The sequence below is a fragment of the Syngnathus typhle genome, linkage group LG9, assembly GCF_033458585.1.
Source record: "Syngnathus typhle isolate RoL2023-S1 ecotype Sweden linkage group LG9, RoL_Styp_1.0, whole genome shotgun sequence".
NCBI classification, from domain to species: Eukaryota; Metazoa; Chordata; class Actinopteri; order Syngnathiformes; family Syngnathidae; genus Syngnathus; species Syngnathus typhle.
Window position 1 is genome coordinate 8,599,096 of NC_083746.1, and position 16,814 is coordinate 8,615,909.

The 16,814-nt window shown below is 44.5% G+C and overlaps 1 protein-coding gene across 4 annotated transcripts; it reads right to left on the reverse strand.

Moving 5' to 3' along the window:
* Positions 1-22: 22 nt before the first annotated feature.
* Positions 23-15,541, reverse strand: ranbp2 (RAN binding protein 2). 4 transcript variants are annotated; one of them, XM_061286716.1, is made up of 30 exons: positions 15,317-15,541; positions 14,216-14,283; positions 14,019-14,130; positions 13,534-13,686; positions 13,217-13,447; positions 12,972-13,114; positions 12,679-12,874; positions 12,433-12,567; positions 12,144-12,303; positions 11,695-11,876; positions 11,404-11,600; positions 11,161-11,284; positions 10,902-11,033; positions 10,654-10,791; positions 10,214-10,345; positions 9,902-10,123; positions 9,733-9,816; positions 9,239-9,383; positions 9,018-9,112; positions 4,495-8,932; positions 4,189-4,266; positions 3,420-3,581; positions 3,014-3,100; positions 2,766-2,941; positions 2,142-2,391; positions 1,967-2,056; positions 1,715-1,869; positions 1,350-1,623; positions 916-1,265; positions 23-752 (listed from the first exon to the last, which is right to left on the reverse strand). In XM_061286716.1, the coding sequence occupies exons 1-30, from the start codon at positions 15,386-15,388 to the stop codon at positions 447-449; spliced, it is 9,087 nt and encodes a 3,028-aa protein (XP_061142700.1). In that variant the 5' UTR covers positions 15,389-15,541; the 3' UTR covers positions 23-446. The 4 variants fall into 4 exon arrangements, with proteins under 4 accessions (XP_061142700.1, XP_061142699.1, XP_061142698.1 ...); XM_061286715.1 differs by having other exon boundaries at positions 9,018-9,100; positions 10,902-11,063; XM_061286714.1 differs by having other exon boundaries at positions 10,902-11,063.
* Positions 15,542-16,814: the final 1,273 nt, after the last annotated feature.

The following is a 16,814-nucleotide window of genomic DNA, read 5'->3' on the forward strand; positions in this document are numbered from 1 at the left end:
ACTCCAAAAATAATGAAATGAATTACTCAAAGCACTTTTATTTAACGGCAAACTGATTTTCCTGAAGCTTCCCCCCCATCGTGGTATATGTGGGCAACAATGAATACTGGGAAAGAGACAACACAAACAGGAAGTCTACATGAAACAAGTAGAAAGCAATGGTGCTTTCAAATAATATTTCTTTAAATTAACATTTTTAAGATTGGTCAAAAAGGGCCGTGTATGCGTGTAAAGAGTACCAATACATTCAAATTGAGCACATGCAAGACAAAAAAAAGTTAATGTACAATTTTATAGACAACAAATGTATGACATTTTCACACCGGACAGTGATATAGATAATGCGCCCCTTAAAAAATATTTGTGGCTCTCGACCAGTAGTGTTGTGGTCAGTGTGTAATTCTTTAATAAGACTGGACTGTGCGAGCATCAAATGTCCATAAAGTCTAAATCTGACCACAGTCAGCAATAAGGAACTTCTTGGTGGGGACGCCTCCCTTTGTGCCGAGCTCCCCCATGTGTTGCACTATGTCCATGCCTTGCCGAACCCAGCCAAAAGCCACATGCTTGAAGTCCAGGTGCTCTGCCTTTTTCAGCGTGATAAAGAACTGGGAGTTGTTGGTATCGCGACCACGGTTGGCCATGGACAAGATGCCCGGACCCGTGTGGCGGACGTCGAAGTTCTCATCCTCGAACTTGGTGCCGTAGATTGATTTCCCGCCTGTGCCGTCGCTGTTAGTGATGTCGCCACCCTATGGAAGCCACGAGGAATAACAGTCAGTGGCAATACCGCCACTTTATTAAGGGGATCCAACTCCAGCATAGTGACTATTTTATTATTTTTACAATATAGTCCAACCTCTTTCACATTTCCAACAACATCTGAGAAACTAAGTTGATGTAACTCTTCCTCACCTGACACATGAAGCCTGGTATGACCCTGTGGAAGATGGAGCCCTTCAGACCAAAGCCTTTCTCGCCCGTACAGAGCGCCCTGAAGTTTTCCGCCGTCTTGGGAACAAGGTGAGAGAAGAGCTCGACGGTGATGGTGCCGAGCGGTTGGCCGTCCGCCTCCAAGTTGAGGAACACCTGTGGGTTTGAGTCTCTGGAGTGCTCCTGAATTCTGGACATGGGTGCGGCGGTGCACGAAGCGTCGGTTTGGCCGATGTGGTTTTGACATTCGCAGAAGGTCTTCTTGAAGGACGCAGCAATCTCTGGAGTTTTGAACTTGACCGCGAGCTGTTCTACTGCACCCTCTGCGCTGTCTGGAAATGCAAAAAAGAAAAAAAACCCATTTAAAAGCACCCCATTCCATCACACCTCATAGCTGTACGGCTGCCGTTGTGTACCCGAGTAGTCCGTGGCGGTCCAGATGAGAGCGTTGGCCGAGGTGTTCATGGGCTTCAGGTCCATCGCCTGGGAGATATTGTGGTTGGCGCAAACCCGGAACACCTGCTCCCTCCTCATGAGGATCCGGTAGAAACGCTTGGCCGGGTGGAAGAGGATCTTGATGTCGCCGACGCCGCGCTCCTTCCACTGGCTGAGGTCCCGGTCCCATCGGAAGAGCTTGGCGCGCTCCTTGAAGAGGATCTCTTCGTCCTCCTCTCCAGACTTGGTTTCCACCTGAGAGGATGGAGTGAAGACAGCGACGGGACCAGACATTAAACAGTCAAGATTTCAAACTTGTTTGCATGTCCATGTGTGAGCAAATTACCTCTGGTAAGGAAACGATGGGCTCAAAGTGTATGTCAACATTTTTCGCAGAGTTCTCTTCATCACTTGCGCCCTCAACATTGTCCTTGTTGGAGGATGCGGGGGCCGAGGAACCAAATAAAACCGCGCCTGCGTTTGCCCAAGAGAAGTTGGAATCTACATGCAGACACACAAAAACACCACAACCCATTAAAACAACACAACATATATGTCAGTGTAGACAAGAGAAAGGAAATAACACAAGCAAATGAACCTTGTGTTCCAAATGCAAAGCCTTCTGTATTTTTGGCCAGGTCAGCAAAAGAGAAGCCCTCTACCGCAGTGAAGCCAAAACTAGGTGTGCCTGTAAAGGAAGAAAAATCTCACCAAGAAACTCAATGTAAAACGTCCCTTTTATGTCGGACACATCATCGAACCCTAGTACAAACCTGCACTTGGAACAGCGGGAGGGAGAGCGAAGGGGGCAGCAGAGGCGGTAGGGGTGGTCTCCGGCACTGGCTCAGTCTTAGTTGACAGGTCGATGGGAGAGCTGCTGCTGCTGGGAGCTTGCGGTGGCACGTTTGGCGGCGGCTCTGATGTGTCTTCCTTTGCGCTGGATTGGCAGCTCGGGGATGCCTCAGATGTCGGGTTCTCATCGGGGCCACCGGTCTCTTTTTTAGCTGTGTTTAACTGGGCATCCTACAGTCATGAACAGAAGATGTGTCAGAGTGGTCGTAAGACTAAAGTGTCAATTAGTCCCTAGAAAGGTACTACCAAAAAAAAAAAAAAAAAAATCCCAAAAAGTAGCATTTATTTTTGTGGGTGATAGGTTTAGCGTTAAATCCAACTACCGTAATTTTCGGACTACAAGTCGCACCGGAGTATAAGTCGCACCAGCCATAAAATGCCCAAAAAAGTGAAAAAAAACAACATATATATGTATATAAGTCGCTCCAGAGTATAAGTCGCCCCCCCCACCCAAACTATGAAAGAAAAAGAAAAAACGCGATTTATAGTCCGAAAATTACGGTACACAGTAACACTTTGTTGAAACACTTTGAGCCTTTTCTTACCATTTCCTGCTGAGCCTTTTGGACTTCAGTCTCAAAGTCGTCTGCCTTGTCAGGATCGGGGTCGCTGTCAGTGGTGCTCAAGCCACAAAAGAAGGTGGGTGGAAGCTGAAGGCTCTTGGCCTTCTCCTCTTCCTCGGGTGTTGGCTTCTTCTCCCAAACGACCTGGCAGTCGGGCTCTGAGTGGATCGGATAGAAACTATCAGTAAAATGATGAGGGGGTGGAAAAAAGGGACTCCAAATTTCCATACCATGAGCAGACACAGTGACCCTTTTTTCAGGAGGATCGGGGTAAAGTTTTCCATTCAAGGATTTCACTGCCGACTCGTAATCCTCATCTACACAAAAAAGTCAAGAGAACAGAATTTATGGTACATGGAATAAGCTCAATCTCATCATTAAGTAAAATAGACTATATTTTGATGCTCAACTCCAACTTAAAATGTTTTCTCAGTATTTCGGCAAACATTTTAAAACGGATTCAAATTTAATTTAATTAATGAAGAGTTATCAAAACATCAGTGCTGCTGTCCTCCTCAATGGTGCTGTTGACAAATGAGGGCTGACCCCGTTTACATTACGCCCATGTCGGACTCATCTCGTGCTTCAGTCGCCATTGTTCAACCCCTACTGTCCAAAGTGAAAGTGCAGCCTCACCATCAGGTTGATTGTCACTGGTGTAGCCTGGTTCATTCTGGTAACAGAAAAAGGTGGGGGGCAGCAGTAATTTCCTGGCTAAAGCAGCTTGCTCAGCGGTGGGTTCCCTGACATACACAATCTCCACCTCAGAGTCCTCTTCTGACCCTGCACTGCTGACTCCTGTGACAACAAATAAAAAAAATAAAAATAAAAATAAATTAGTGAGTAACGTGCAGTCAATAAATACGTTTGGGCTGCAAATGATGGGTTAGTTTTGCACACAACATATAATGCACAACAAAAATAAACATGCATCCAAATGAATGCCATTTCGAGAATAACAACATACCGAATGCATGCATGGGGTGGTTGAAATCACAGACTTAAAAAAAGTGTGAAATTCAACACTGCTACACTGGACAATTTAACTACGTGGAACTATGATTAGCATTTGCTGCCACACTAGACTGGGAATTGCATTTCACACTGTTGCCACGCTTCCTGCACTAAATTTGGAGTGCGAGTTGTTAAGACAGTCGACACTCAGCTCACTATTTAGGCAGCCTCGGCTTATGTAAAATCCTTCCTCTTGGTACTATGGTTTATTGGGGCGCATAGATCAATATTGCAAAGAAAATGTTTGACTTGACTTCCATTTCAAATGCAACATTTTCTCCACAGACATGCAGATAGGTTAGTTTTCCTGTTTTCCACTTCGTGCATGTGAGTTATTCCTTTCTACCACCCAGCTGGAAAGTGTTAAGGCACACTGAGGTCATTAGAGTACCTGGACTTTCAAACCGAGCGCTCGAAGTGCTTGTCCAAAAGGCCGTTGGGTTATCTTTGAAAAGTCTAAAATCCAGTCCTAAAGGATGATGGGTTTTTGGGTTAACAGGAACTAAATGGAAAGGCCATCGGCCTTGGCCAAAATTGCGAAAGAAACGTTTCTTGTTTTTCTTTGCTAATGGTAGCATTACATTTTAAGGATATTTACATGATCACATTTATTTTGTATTTTTTTTTGGGGGGTGGCACACTAAATGTTCCCTTTCCGAAAAGAACATTTGAAAAACATTGTGTAAATTGTGCTTACCCTTTTGTGGAATTTTGAAGTCAGGTGGCACAGGAGAAGCCTTGTCAGGCTGCGGGGAATCTTTCGTTTTCAAACTGGCTTCGCAGTCACCGCTGTCGGAGTTCGATTTTGGGCTGCCAAATATCTTCTGAAGACTGTCCGAGCCAAACACAAACTTAGGGGGCGACATCACTGACTTGGAGGGGTTGAGAGGACTCTGAGAACCGCAAGTTTTGCTCTCAATGAAGAGTTCGGTGGGTTCCTTTGTGGTGGCTTCCAAAATAGCAATGGCCGCCTTCCCGCACACAGTTTTCAAGTCGCCGCTGCCCTGAGAAACGATGGATGCCACGGGGGTCATAAGTTCCACTTTCTCCTGAGCAATCTTGGCGTCATCAAAAGCCTGTTTGAAGGTGTTTGCCGTTTCCTGCAATTTGAATCTCACAGCCAGCTGCTCCACTTTACCCTCTCCTTCCTCTGCAAAGTCCAGTGCGCTCCACACCCAGGCCTTCTCCGCACCCTTCATGGGTTCTAGCTTCATTGCTGCCGTGATCCATTGGTTCGCGCAGATCTTAAGTACCTGGTCTCGTCTCATAATCAACCTGACCCGTTTGGTGTTATAGTTCTGTAAGATTTTGAGATCTCCAATACCTCTCTCCTTCCACTGACTCGCTTCTTTATCATAACGATAAAGTTTGGCTCTATGACTGAAGACGACCTGTTCATCTTCTTCACCCGTGGAAATCTCAACCAGGTCAGGCAGGGGAACGACCGGGTCAAAGTACAGACCGTCTCTCTCCTCATCTTGCGTAACATCTTGCTCTTCGTCTGTGCCCACCGAGGAATGGCTCTGGTTGAATTTAGCGGGAGACTTGGAGGGACTTATGCCAGGTTGGAAGCTGAAGCTGAAACCACCCATGGACTCCCCAAAGCGGAATAAGTTCTTTCTTAGTGGGCTGCTGGCAAGCGGAGAGGCATAGACAGATGAATCGGCCGTGTCATCCAAAGCCTCTTCTCTCAGGTCATAGTTGTCCCACTCTAAGGTAGGGCCGGTGCTTTCACCGTGAGGCTTGAATAAAAGACTCGACACCGATTTGACATTCGACGATGCAAGCTTGTTGTCATCGGGGTTGATCTTGGTTTTGTCGTCTGTCAAAAAGGATTTCAGATCTTTCAAACCAGACTTCATTTCCTCGGCTTTCTGAATCAGGTGTGCGGTCCTGCCTGAGTCGACCAGTTTGTGAGGGGTTTGCAGGGGGATGTCCAAGAGGAGTCGTTGGCATTCCTCAAACTTGGCCTTGAATTCCTCAGCGAGTTCTGGGGTTTTAAATTTGGCGGCCAACTGTTCCGGTTTGGCGTCGCCGTCCGAGAAATCATTGGCCAGCCACATCCATGCTTTATCCGAGCCCGCCAGCGGCTTGAGATTCATGGTGGTAGTGATCCAGTGGTTGGCGCACACCTTCAGAACTTGCTCTCTTCTCATCAAAACCCGAAGTCTGCCATTGGATTGGTTTTTCAAAAATTTCAAGATTCCCACCCCGCGCTCTTTCCACATACTGGTGTTTGTGTCAAACCGGAAGAGTTTGACACGCTGGGAATAAAGAACCTGTTCATCCTCCTCCCCTGTGACAAGGTCAACCTTCTCGGGCATTTGAACCACCGGTTCAAACTGGATGTCATCGTTTTCTTCAGTTTTATACATATCGTCTTCCCCTTGCTCATTTGTCTTGGTCGGGGTTGATGAAAACAGTTGTTTGCCAGCGCCAGAGAAACCTTTGAAATCGTGGTCCTTCTGACCCAACTGGAAGTCTGAAGCAGATGACTTAGCCAGGTCTGCAAAACTGAAAGTCTTTGTTTTACCAGATATTAATGGATTTGTCTCAAACTCTTTCCTGAGCTCCTGAGGGGTAGAATCATTTTCTTTCACTTTATGCTGATCAGCTATATTTTGAAGCAAGCTGGAGGCCGAACCGGAAGCCACCTGATCGCGTGGGGTAGACGACTTATCGGTTTCCTCTTTTCCGGTGCCGGGAATTCCAAATGTAAAGCCACCTGTAGGCATGGGCATTGAGAAAGAGAATCCAGAAGAACTTGTTGTGCTCGGAGGAGCAGACGGGGAAGCTTCAAACTTGAAAGAAGAGGCAGAGGTCCCTGCTTTGCTTTGGCCAAACTGAAATGAGCTTGCAGCTCCAAAAGGTGTACTGAAGCCGCTTCCAGTGGGCTGGCCCGCCGGGGTTTTCACTCCAAAGTTGAAGCTGAAAGCGGAAGCTGACGAAGTAGTACTACTTGTGCTTTTCATGTTGGGATTTGGTGTCAAACAGGCAACACATTTACTGCTAGCGGCTTCATTTGTCAACAAACAGGAGTCACAATTCCATTGACCGTCTTTCTTGGAAAACATGGCTTGTAAGGATGTACCCTTCTGTCGATCGTCTTTTGCGACGTCAGCTCCGAAAGCGGAAAACGGTGCTGCCGTTGATTGATTTGCAACCACTTTTGGTTCACTGCTGCGCTTGGGATTTGTACAGCTGACACAATTCTCTGCATCAGCTTTATTTATGACATAGCACGCAGAGCATTCCCACTGACCAGGTTTCTTTGCAAATTTGGAGCCAAAGCCAGAACTCGCAATGGATTCTGAGTCGCTACTTGCAGACGCACTTTGCTTTTCTATTGTGTCAGCGGGTTTACGAGAACTTGTTTGCTTGGGATTTGTACAGCTGACACAATTCTCTGCATCAACTTTATTCATGACATAGCACGCTGAGCACTCCCACTGGCCTGATTTCTTTGCAAATTTGGAGCCAAAGCCAGAACTCGCAATGGATCCGGAGTTGCTACTTGCAGACGCACTTTGCTTTTCTATTGTGTCAGCGGGTTTGCTCGAACTTGTGCCAAATGTAAAAGATGAAGTTCCAGAAGTATTAAACACAGGAAAGGGGGAACCACTACTGCTAGTTTTCTGTTCACTTGTCCCGAACCTTAAAGTGTCACTTGTCCCAAATTTGAAGGTAAGGGGAGTGCCTTTTGTTTCATTTTCGGTCCCCTTGTCTGGTGTTGTGGTGGAATTGGGATTGGGACTTTGGCAAGAAAGGCACCTCGCAGCCTCTGGTTTATTCCTCACATAGCAGTCAGCGCAATTCCATTCGCCTGCTTTTAATGCAAACTTAGCTTTGAGAGTTTCCAATGGTTTCGACGTTTTAGCGTCAGCTTCTTTCTTCTCTTGTGGTGACTCTTGTGATTTCACCACCAGGCTCTGGGCTTCTTCAAACTTACTCTTAAAGAGCGATGCCTCATCTATTGTTTTGAAGCGGATGGCAAGTTGCTCAGACTTGGGCTTTTCGTCTGCATAGTCGACGGCATTCCATACCCATGATTTATCAGAACCAGCGTTCGGTTTCAGTTTCATATCAGTGGTAATGTAGTGGTTAGCGCATATCTTCAGGACTTGCTCCCGTCTCATTAAGAGTCGAACTTTTGCCGTTGTGATATGTTTCAGGATTTTAACATTGCCAATGCCTCGTTCCTTCCACTCCTTTGTCTCGGTGTCGAATCTATACAGCTTCGCTCTGTTGCAAAACAATTCCTCCTCATCTTCCTCACCCGTTTTCACATCAACCTTATCAGGAAGTGGTACAATGGGTTCAAAGTGAGGTCCATCATCATCGTCGTCATCGTCCTCCTCACCATGACTGCTATCATTGTCACTATCGTCTGCGTTTTCATCTTCGGGTGCAGACCTGGCATTACCGAACATTGGCTGGGCAACACCCCCAAATTTAAATGGCTGCTCCACTTTTCCAAACAGACTCAAAGGGCCTGTGCTTTGCACTGGATTAGCAAATGAGAAGCCGGATGCATTCTTATTGCCAAAAGTGAAAAGACTCGCTTGGCTTGCTGTCTGCTCTTGAGCAGGAGGCTTCTCTGGCAAAGTATTTGTCTTACTGGGGATGTCAGATGTAAGAAGACCAAGCAAACTTTCAGTGGGTTTAGCTTTGGATCCTGAGAATGTGAAATCGCCATCGTTGGATTTAAAGTTGGAGTTGAATTTAAAGGCAGCTAATGGTGTCGATTGGGAAACCGTGTTCGTTCCAAAACTTGGGACCTTGGGTGCTTCAGAAGGTACCTGCTGACCGAAGGAGAGCTTCCCAAAATCCAGAAGTTTCCCCTCATTGTTCTTTGGTGGCTGAGCGGGGATTACAGATGGTTTAGTGAAATAACCAGGCTCGGGTAAAGGAGGGTTGGTACTTTGGTGAGGTATACTCTGTCCATAATATTCTTCACTATACGGTGACAGGAGATTGGTTGCTGGCGATTCAAATCGAAGAGGGGCGGCGAAGGTCTGCTCTTGAGGGGGGTAGACGCAAGCAGGGGCCGTTTGCATTGGAGGAGTATGAGTCGGCGGCTGATAAGCATACATATGCTGCTGAGGTGGCATGCGGTTCATGCTGTACATTGGGCCCTGTGTAGTAAAAAAAAAAAAAAAGGTGGGAGGGTCCATTTTCAGCACGATGAGATTTTGCATACTAACACAACGTTTAGTTTACCTTTGTGGGGGTTACATTTGTAGTTGTGCGCAGGAGATACTGAGAGTTGTATGCTGGAGACTGATTGTAGTAACCAGAGGGACCTGTAGTGGAAACTTGACCACCAGAGCACAAACATGAAGAAAGTACCTTCCATCAAATAGCTTCCTACTCTTGTTTGATATCAATAGAAATCCTACGTAGCATTTCAAAAAATTGTGCGCTCCAAAAAGTACACTGACCTGTCAGGGGGGCCCCATGGTAAGGCTGGACAGGAGTAAAAGACTCTTGCAGCCCTTCAGCGCCATAACTCTCAGGATACATTTTGTGATGAGGAGAGCTGAAGCTGTTTGATGAAGAGTTGTGTCTCAGATCATGGACCTCATTCTGCAACGAGAAAAGCCTCGTGGCTCAATTGGACGCATCGCAGGCGCTCCTTAGATAACCTCTTTTGAATGATGTCTAATAAAACAATCGGTTGGCTCTAGACTAGATATCTCGGGGTTTGATAGACTGCAAACAGATGACGTGATATAATCGATAATATTCCTCGGTAGTGAAGTGACAGCAATGCGAGTGGGTAGCTACTTTGCAGTCAAACATGAGGTTACACAAAACAATTAGTGTATCACTAATATCTAAACTATGACACAAGAGCAAATGTTTCCTTCACATCATACAGAATAATGTAAAATAAACGGACAAACACGGTATACATTTTAATTCATAAACATACCTTCAGGGCTTCAACTTGCTGACACAGCATTTGGAGAAGACTTTTCTGGTCCTCCACCCAATGAGGTGATATTTTTGGAGAAATCTAAAACAGGAATGAAATAGTAGTACAACATTTAACCAAAAAAGATGGTTACCAAGTAATAAGCTAGTAAGTAACTGGAGCCTACCAGGTGCCTTTTGGAAGGAGAAACGATGCTTTTGTTAGGGGAGGGACTGGAAAACTTCATGTGTGATATGGTGGCACTGGTGTCTGTGGGATAAGCAGGACTTGAATGGGTCAGTCCCATAAAACCACCATTCTTCTCCTCTTCTTCATCCTCTCCACTCTCGCCAAGTTGCTGGTTCACATCATTTAGAAGGTCGAGAACTTCTTCCATGGACACTGGAAGCTGGAATACGATACGCAAGCAATGACTTGAAAGCCTTCAGAGCGTGTGAACACTCAGACTCACACTAAGAAGAAAAAGAATCAGCATTACTTTTTCAACCTCATCCGCGTTGGCATTGTAGATCTTTAAGAGGTAAATCCGGAATTTCTTCAGAAAAGTGATGCACCTGTCCTGTGTCTCCTCAACTCCATTGCTGGCCTCCTCTGACAGTCGCTGGTAGATCTTTCCAACAAAACACGGTTAGTAATTAATTGAAAGCTGATTATTAATGTTCACATACAAATGTGTGATGGATTTTTAACAGACTACGGTGATTTCTAATATACCATTGAGTCAAAAGAAGTGACAGAACATTTCAGAATCATGAGAGCTAACAAATCAGATAACAAAAATGCAATTTTATTCGAACCATAACATGACATAACTGACGGTAGGTTTATCAAATGACTATACCTGAAAGGAAATGTTCCTAAAACCAAATCTATTCAATAATTAGTCAGACAAGCAATGAGTAAAATCAGTCAACCAACCTGTGCCAAATGCCAGACAGATGTCATGTTATTGATGGACTCCAATGTTGAAATGGCTTCCTCTGTCTTGCCCTCAATGTCAAGAAGAGATGCATGAGCGACTTTGGCTTCCTCTTCAAGCCCCTTCACCGAGGACACCTGGGCAGGAAAAAAGTTGGGTGTATTTAATTATGGTCTGCTGGCAAACCAAATGCAATCTTTTATCACAAGGGGTAGACAGTCATTGGGTTTCCATTGGGAGTACTAACCCGAATATCTTTGGATGGAAAGTGTATGTAGAGGGGGTCGAGAGGTTCTGGTATGCTTCGTCTGTTTTTGATCTTGTCCAACAGTGGAAGGACAACCTTCCAGTAATGGACACTCCGGCCGATGTACTCCTTCTGGTCATAGTAGGAGTTAACTCCATCACCCTTTCATTTACAAAATGTGCAGATGAGCCTGTCGCTGCAGCTTGATTGATCAACTCTTTTTCCAAATGCCAATCTACAAAAAGAAAAATCTACTTACTGTCTGGCTGAGACACTGAGCCCAGTAGATAGCCAATGCTGGATGCAGCCCGTGTTTCTCTCCGGCTCTCAATGTATTCAGTCCATGTTGTACAATCATTCGCAATTTGGCTGACATTCCAGGACTTAAAAAAAGAAGAAGAAAGAAAACAAAGCAAAACCACAAAAAAACGTGAATTCTTCAAAAAATGAATAGGGTTTTTTTTTCACTAATTTCACAGTTGGCTAAAGCTGTTACACTCACAGGGCTCGTTTGTGAATAAGACTATAGACTGCATCCCACCACTCCCTCTGTCTCTCGGTGGTCAAGAGGCGAAGGAGGGGAAGAGGGAGGCAGCGAGGCTCATAGAGCTGCTGTTGCTGCTGGTTTATGCCACTGCTTATCTTTGCCGTCTCCTGCAGTTGACAATGGCTGCAGAACACCACACCAAGTACAAAGACCTGCAAAGACAAGAAACAGATTTATCCAGTTGGTTTATTAAAGAGGTTACCGTTATAGAATGGTTAGTTTATAGACGCGAGTGCTTTCACCAACCTCTAAATCCAGAAGGCAGATGGACTCTGGTGCATTTGAGTCCAATTTAGAACTTTCTAGGTTAAGTCTAGGAAAAAGTTGCTGTAGCCAGGCCCGCAAGGATGGTTTTTGGCCAAGAAGGGACCACTGCAACCCCAACCAGCTTAAATGTTGCAAGTCTCCGCAATGCAACAGAACAGAACCTACAGAAGAGACACAATTCATTGCACTGTGTTGTGATTGGATTTCTAAACGGATGAATATGCTTTGTTAATAAAGTCTGCTTGTGGAATTGGGCTATTCGAATGGCCTTTCAATGTTGGACTTTAGTGAGAAATACCTCACATCCCAAATTGACAACATTATCTAAATGTAATATTTCAAGATTGTAGGTTTTGTAGCAATACCCTTCTCACAAAATTAATGTTTCAGTTCATATTTGCCATCAGCAGTGTATTGTGGTTCTGCACCTGCATCCCACTTGGCTAGCTGGGAGATTTCTGGAGCTTGTGCTTTAATAAAACGAATGTCATCATTGGCAATGAAAGAGGATCCCGTCGAGGCCTGCGGTCCTAACAGTAGTTCAACTAGAGAGTCCTGACCGCTACGGTTCCCAAATGCCTCCACCACCTACGCACATAGAAAGAAAACAAAACCAAAACAAACATGTGGTCAACTGTCATTGTAAACATTTTGCAGCATAAATATTGCAAAGGACGCTGAGGGTTCTCACAGATGATCAACAAAAATCATGCATACCTCTCTGATCAAGCTGCATGGATCAGTGCTCAGATTAAGCAGCATGTGGCCGGCCTGACTCTGTCTGTCGTTAGCCAGCAGCTCGAGAAGTTGTGGTGCAGACTGATCTCTCTTGGTCACCTTTGGCTTGGGAACCTAGTAGGCAGACAAAAACAAGTCTCAAACTAAGTGTGCTACCATAACCCTTGTATGTCACTAGAAACAACATTCTGGAAAGCAGTTGGATTCCTGTCAAGGGTTCAATACCTGCAGGGCCAGCAAATAGCAGAGCGCCGCCAGGTCTATGACCGCCCTCCATTTCTGTTGGCGTTCCTGAGCCAGCTTCAAGAGCAGTGTGCCAGCATGCAGGTACAGGTGAGCTCGCATCTCCGCAAACATCTCGCAAAGGTCGTCTGTGTGCTGGCCTGCAACACCTCTCATCTTCTGCATAGCTTGGTCAAAACTGCACGTATGCAAGAAGATGGCAAAAATATAAGACATCTTAGAATCACCCAATTTCCCAGCATCCGCTCACAACTGGACACGCAACACACACTCACCACTGGAGCGCGTCAATGGAGGCCTGCACAGCGCTTCCTGAGAAAGTGATTCTCACAAGGTTGCAGTGGGCCAAGAGCAGCTCTTTCTGAAGACGTCGACACATCTTGTCATTGCTGGACATGCTGGGCTGAGTAAGGTAATCCTAAAAATTGTTGGTCCAAATGGATTTTGGTCAATGACAAAGCAAAAATAAAAACCCATCCGGTGCAGCTTTCTGAAATCCTCCATTCGTGGCCATACTGACCTGAAGCGTGTGCACCACCACAGTGTACCAGTCCAGGCTGTGGCGCAGGAGGCCCCTTCTTTCAGTGGCCAGGCAGTGCTTGACGGCCTCCTCCAGGCGACCGTCCTGACAAAATAGCTGCACCAGTTTCACGTTAACGTGCGCCTCTCCTGGACGGGCTGCCAGCTCAGCTTGAAGGAGATCAAACAGTCGGTTCCAGCCCTGCTGACCTTGACGACTCAACAGACGCTCCTTCACAAATGGGAGGAGATAGAATGTATATCTTTAGTTACAAAGGCCCGTAAAACCAGTTGGCTGAGAAGATAAAAATGTCTCACCTTCAGGTTGAAGACTGCTGGGTTCCCTGGCAACAATTTGGCAGCCTTGTCCACCCAAAACTCGGCTCTGCTGTCGCTTTCCTCTTTGGCGACCAGTAACTCAGCCACCTTCAGCACCAGGTCTCTCTGGACCGGGTTCAAGTCCACAGAGCGCTGTATACACAGCACAAAGGACATTTAGACACACAATGACTCAGTGAATACACCAAGGTCAGCAAAATACAGATACACATCAGATTGGCCGTTTTTAAGAACAGAATGGCAGACATTCAGTTAGCAGCATCTCAGCTGGTACTAAAGCATTTACAAGTTAAAAGTTGGCAACAATGAAGAATGTGGGTAAATTTACACTCATTTTAACTCAATTCAAATGCTTTATTTGACAAAGAGACCACAAGGCACTAAACAAAACTATTTAAAAAATAAAAATGTAAAAGCACCACAGACTTCCTATTTCCTACTAGCAACCTCCATGGCCATCTTACCTTGTAGCATCCCACTGCCTTGTTGACGTCTCCCTCTCGCTCATAGAGCTGTCCGAGAAATTTGTGTGCTTTGGGATCCCTCTCTTGGACTTTGAGATACTCTGATACATGTCTAAGAAAACAAAATCAATATATTGAAAAAAGCACTGCATTATTCAGCCCCCCCCCCCCCCCACACACACACAACTCATACTTACCTTTTAGCCATTTCATACTCCTTGGCTTCAAAGTATAATTTTGCAAATAAAAATCCCTTGACAGGTCTCTGTAAATGACAAACATACAAAGACATTTTGAGTGAACAACAACCAAAGAAAATCTTTTTTCCTCCCCTTGGCCCCTTGGATGTCTGAGATATATTACAGTAGCTATGGCATAATTGCAGACAAGTAGATACTGTGATCCTTATCTTCTGTAAACAAAATACAAAACAAATAACCCACCAAAATAAGGGTTTACGTCTACTACTGTGTTGAGTATCAACGGAAGAAGAAGAAGGAAAAAAAAAAGAACGAGTAACATAAGTGATTTTAGTCTGGAACCAGCAATAGAAAAAGCCCGATGGTCTTAGCTTGTTTTGCACAATTTGTAGTTGTCTTTATTTCCTCAGCGTTTACAACGCCATCAAAGTACTAAAAATGTGACATTTTGGATTGAAATCAGCTAATCTCTATTCATACTATAATGAATGGCACATTTATTAACTTCATGTTGACTCGCACACAAAGACAATTGAATTTAGTTTATCTGAAATGATTATTACTATCATTTGTACTTAACTTCTGTGTGTGAAACAACATGCCCATATCACACGTGTGTAAATGTTTCACCGCTTCTAAGACTTCAGTTTCGTTTATTCTGCTTAACTTTCTTGATGAGTAATTCTGAAAAGGCCATCAAACACCAATCGAAGTGAACGGATTACTTGTGTATCGTTCAAACTATAATGCTATATAATAAAACGGACACACTTGATCATAACGACCCTTGTGGAAATGTTATTAGTATGTCAAGAAAAGCTAGATAGCAATAGCTTAGCTTCTCCGGCCAGCCCACGCCGCGCGCCTTCTCGACATTCAAGGGGAGGGACACGGTTATCGTCATAACGCCGGTTAGCTAAAGCCACTAGCACGCAAGGACTCGTAGAACTCTATCGATCTGTAGACCCCCAACTCAAGATTAGTTTGATTTTGTTTGTGACTCATTCGGTGTTTCTCTTGAGGCGAATTGACTTGAGATTCGGTGAAGAAGGAACGCAGTTAGCAATGGTAACATTAGCCGCCACCGGTTCCACTTACCTCTTTGAGTGAGGGAGACGACGTCTGCACGGAGGCCACATACCGGTCGACTTCAGCTTTACTTCGCCTCATGTCTTCTCGAGTACAGGGCACTAAATAAGTTGGTAAGGTTGTTGAGAATGGGATTCGTCACCAGTTACAAAGGTGAACATTAAAAGAGTGATCACGCCGTCACATAACCCGCTCGTGATATTATTGCGCAGACTCGGCGAACGTCAAATGGTAGAAGCGTCACATGGGTGGAGCCCCGGCTCGAATCGGCCTGCCTGTCCAATCAGAGCAGAGTATTCTGGTGACGCAGTTTCAGTTTTGAGAAGGGGCGGGGCTCAAGCGTCGTGAGAACTGAATGCTTCAAGTTAGCGACTGTTCAAATGTCGAATGGGGAAAGGTTTTTTTTGCATTTAAGAACTCCACAAGTCCTTGTGGGCTTTCTTAAAATTGTTTACAATGGTTCAGGTTCCACATGAAACTTTTACGGCGAAATGAATTTATATCAACACATTTATATCCACAAAAACAATACAAAAACACTACAACATCACAGGTCATTTAAATACATGTTTATTATGCTGAGCTGACATATTTTTTCCATAGAATGAATAACTGCATTATGGCTTATACATTTTGGCATGTTTATGTGATTACCAAGCAATGTGAAGCCAAAAAATATGACGCATCACCTCAGTGCCTCGTGTAGCTGAATTACAAATAAATGGCGACATAAATGTACTTTAACGTGGAATATTTGAAATGATCTGGCATCAGGTGTTTCTCAAATTCAGAACAAAAACACATGGCTCGTGTTTTTGCTACACTATGGAATGTGTAATTACATATAATGAATAGAAGATATTTTCTTTTGAGGGCAAAATACGGTGCAGAATAAGAAGATTGGACAGTTGCCTTTGTTTTTTGAGTATGGAGGAAGTTGGTGTAAGAGGATAATTTTGCTTGGATTACAAACAGTGGCGACACATGTTTAACACCGCACGCAAATGCCACCATTCATAACTGTAACATAACAGTTGCTCTGAAAAATAACAGCTGGCCTTTAAATAGACAAATGCACCAATACATTCTGCATTCTATCCTTAAAACAAGAGAACAACAAACTTGAAGCGAAAACACACATTTACAATACATAAAATAGTGATAATATCAAAAAAGTGGGGCTTGCTCTTTAATATGCTAGAGCAGGGGTCCCCAAACTTTTTCCTGTGAGGGCCACATAACCTTTCCCTTCTCTGATGGCGGGCCGGTGTCAGTTTGTAACAGAAAAAGTGTGACGATCGTAGGGGAGCTTAAAAAATTTATTGTTTTCCAGAAAGCCACACATAACCAAATAACGGTTATTTAATAACCCTTTCCAGGTTCTATACAGAAAAAAAGTCAGGAAACAAATAATAACACTATTAATGAAATAAATAATAACTAAATAACCCTCTCTGAGTTCTTCACAGAAAAAACTGGAAATAAATAATAACTAAATAACTCTCTC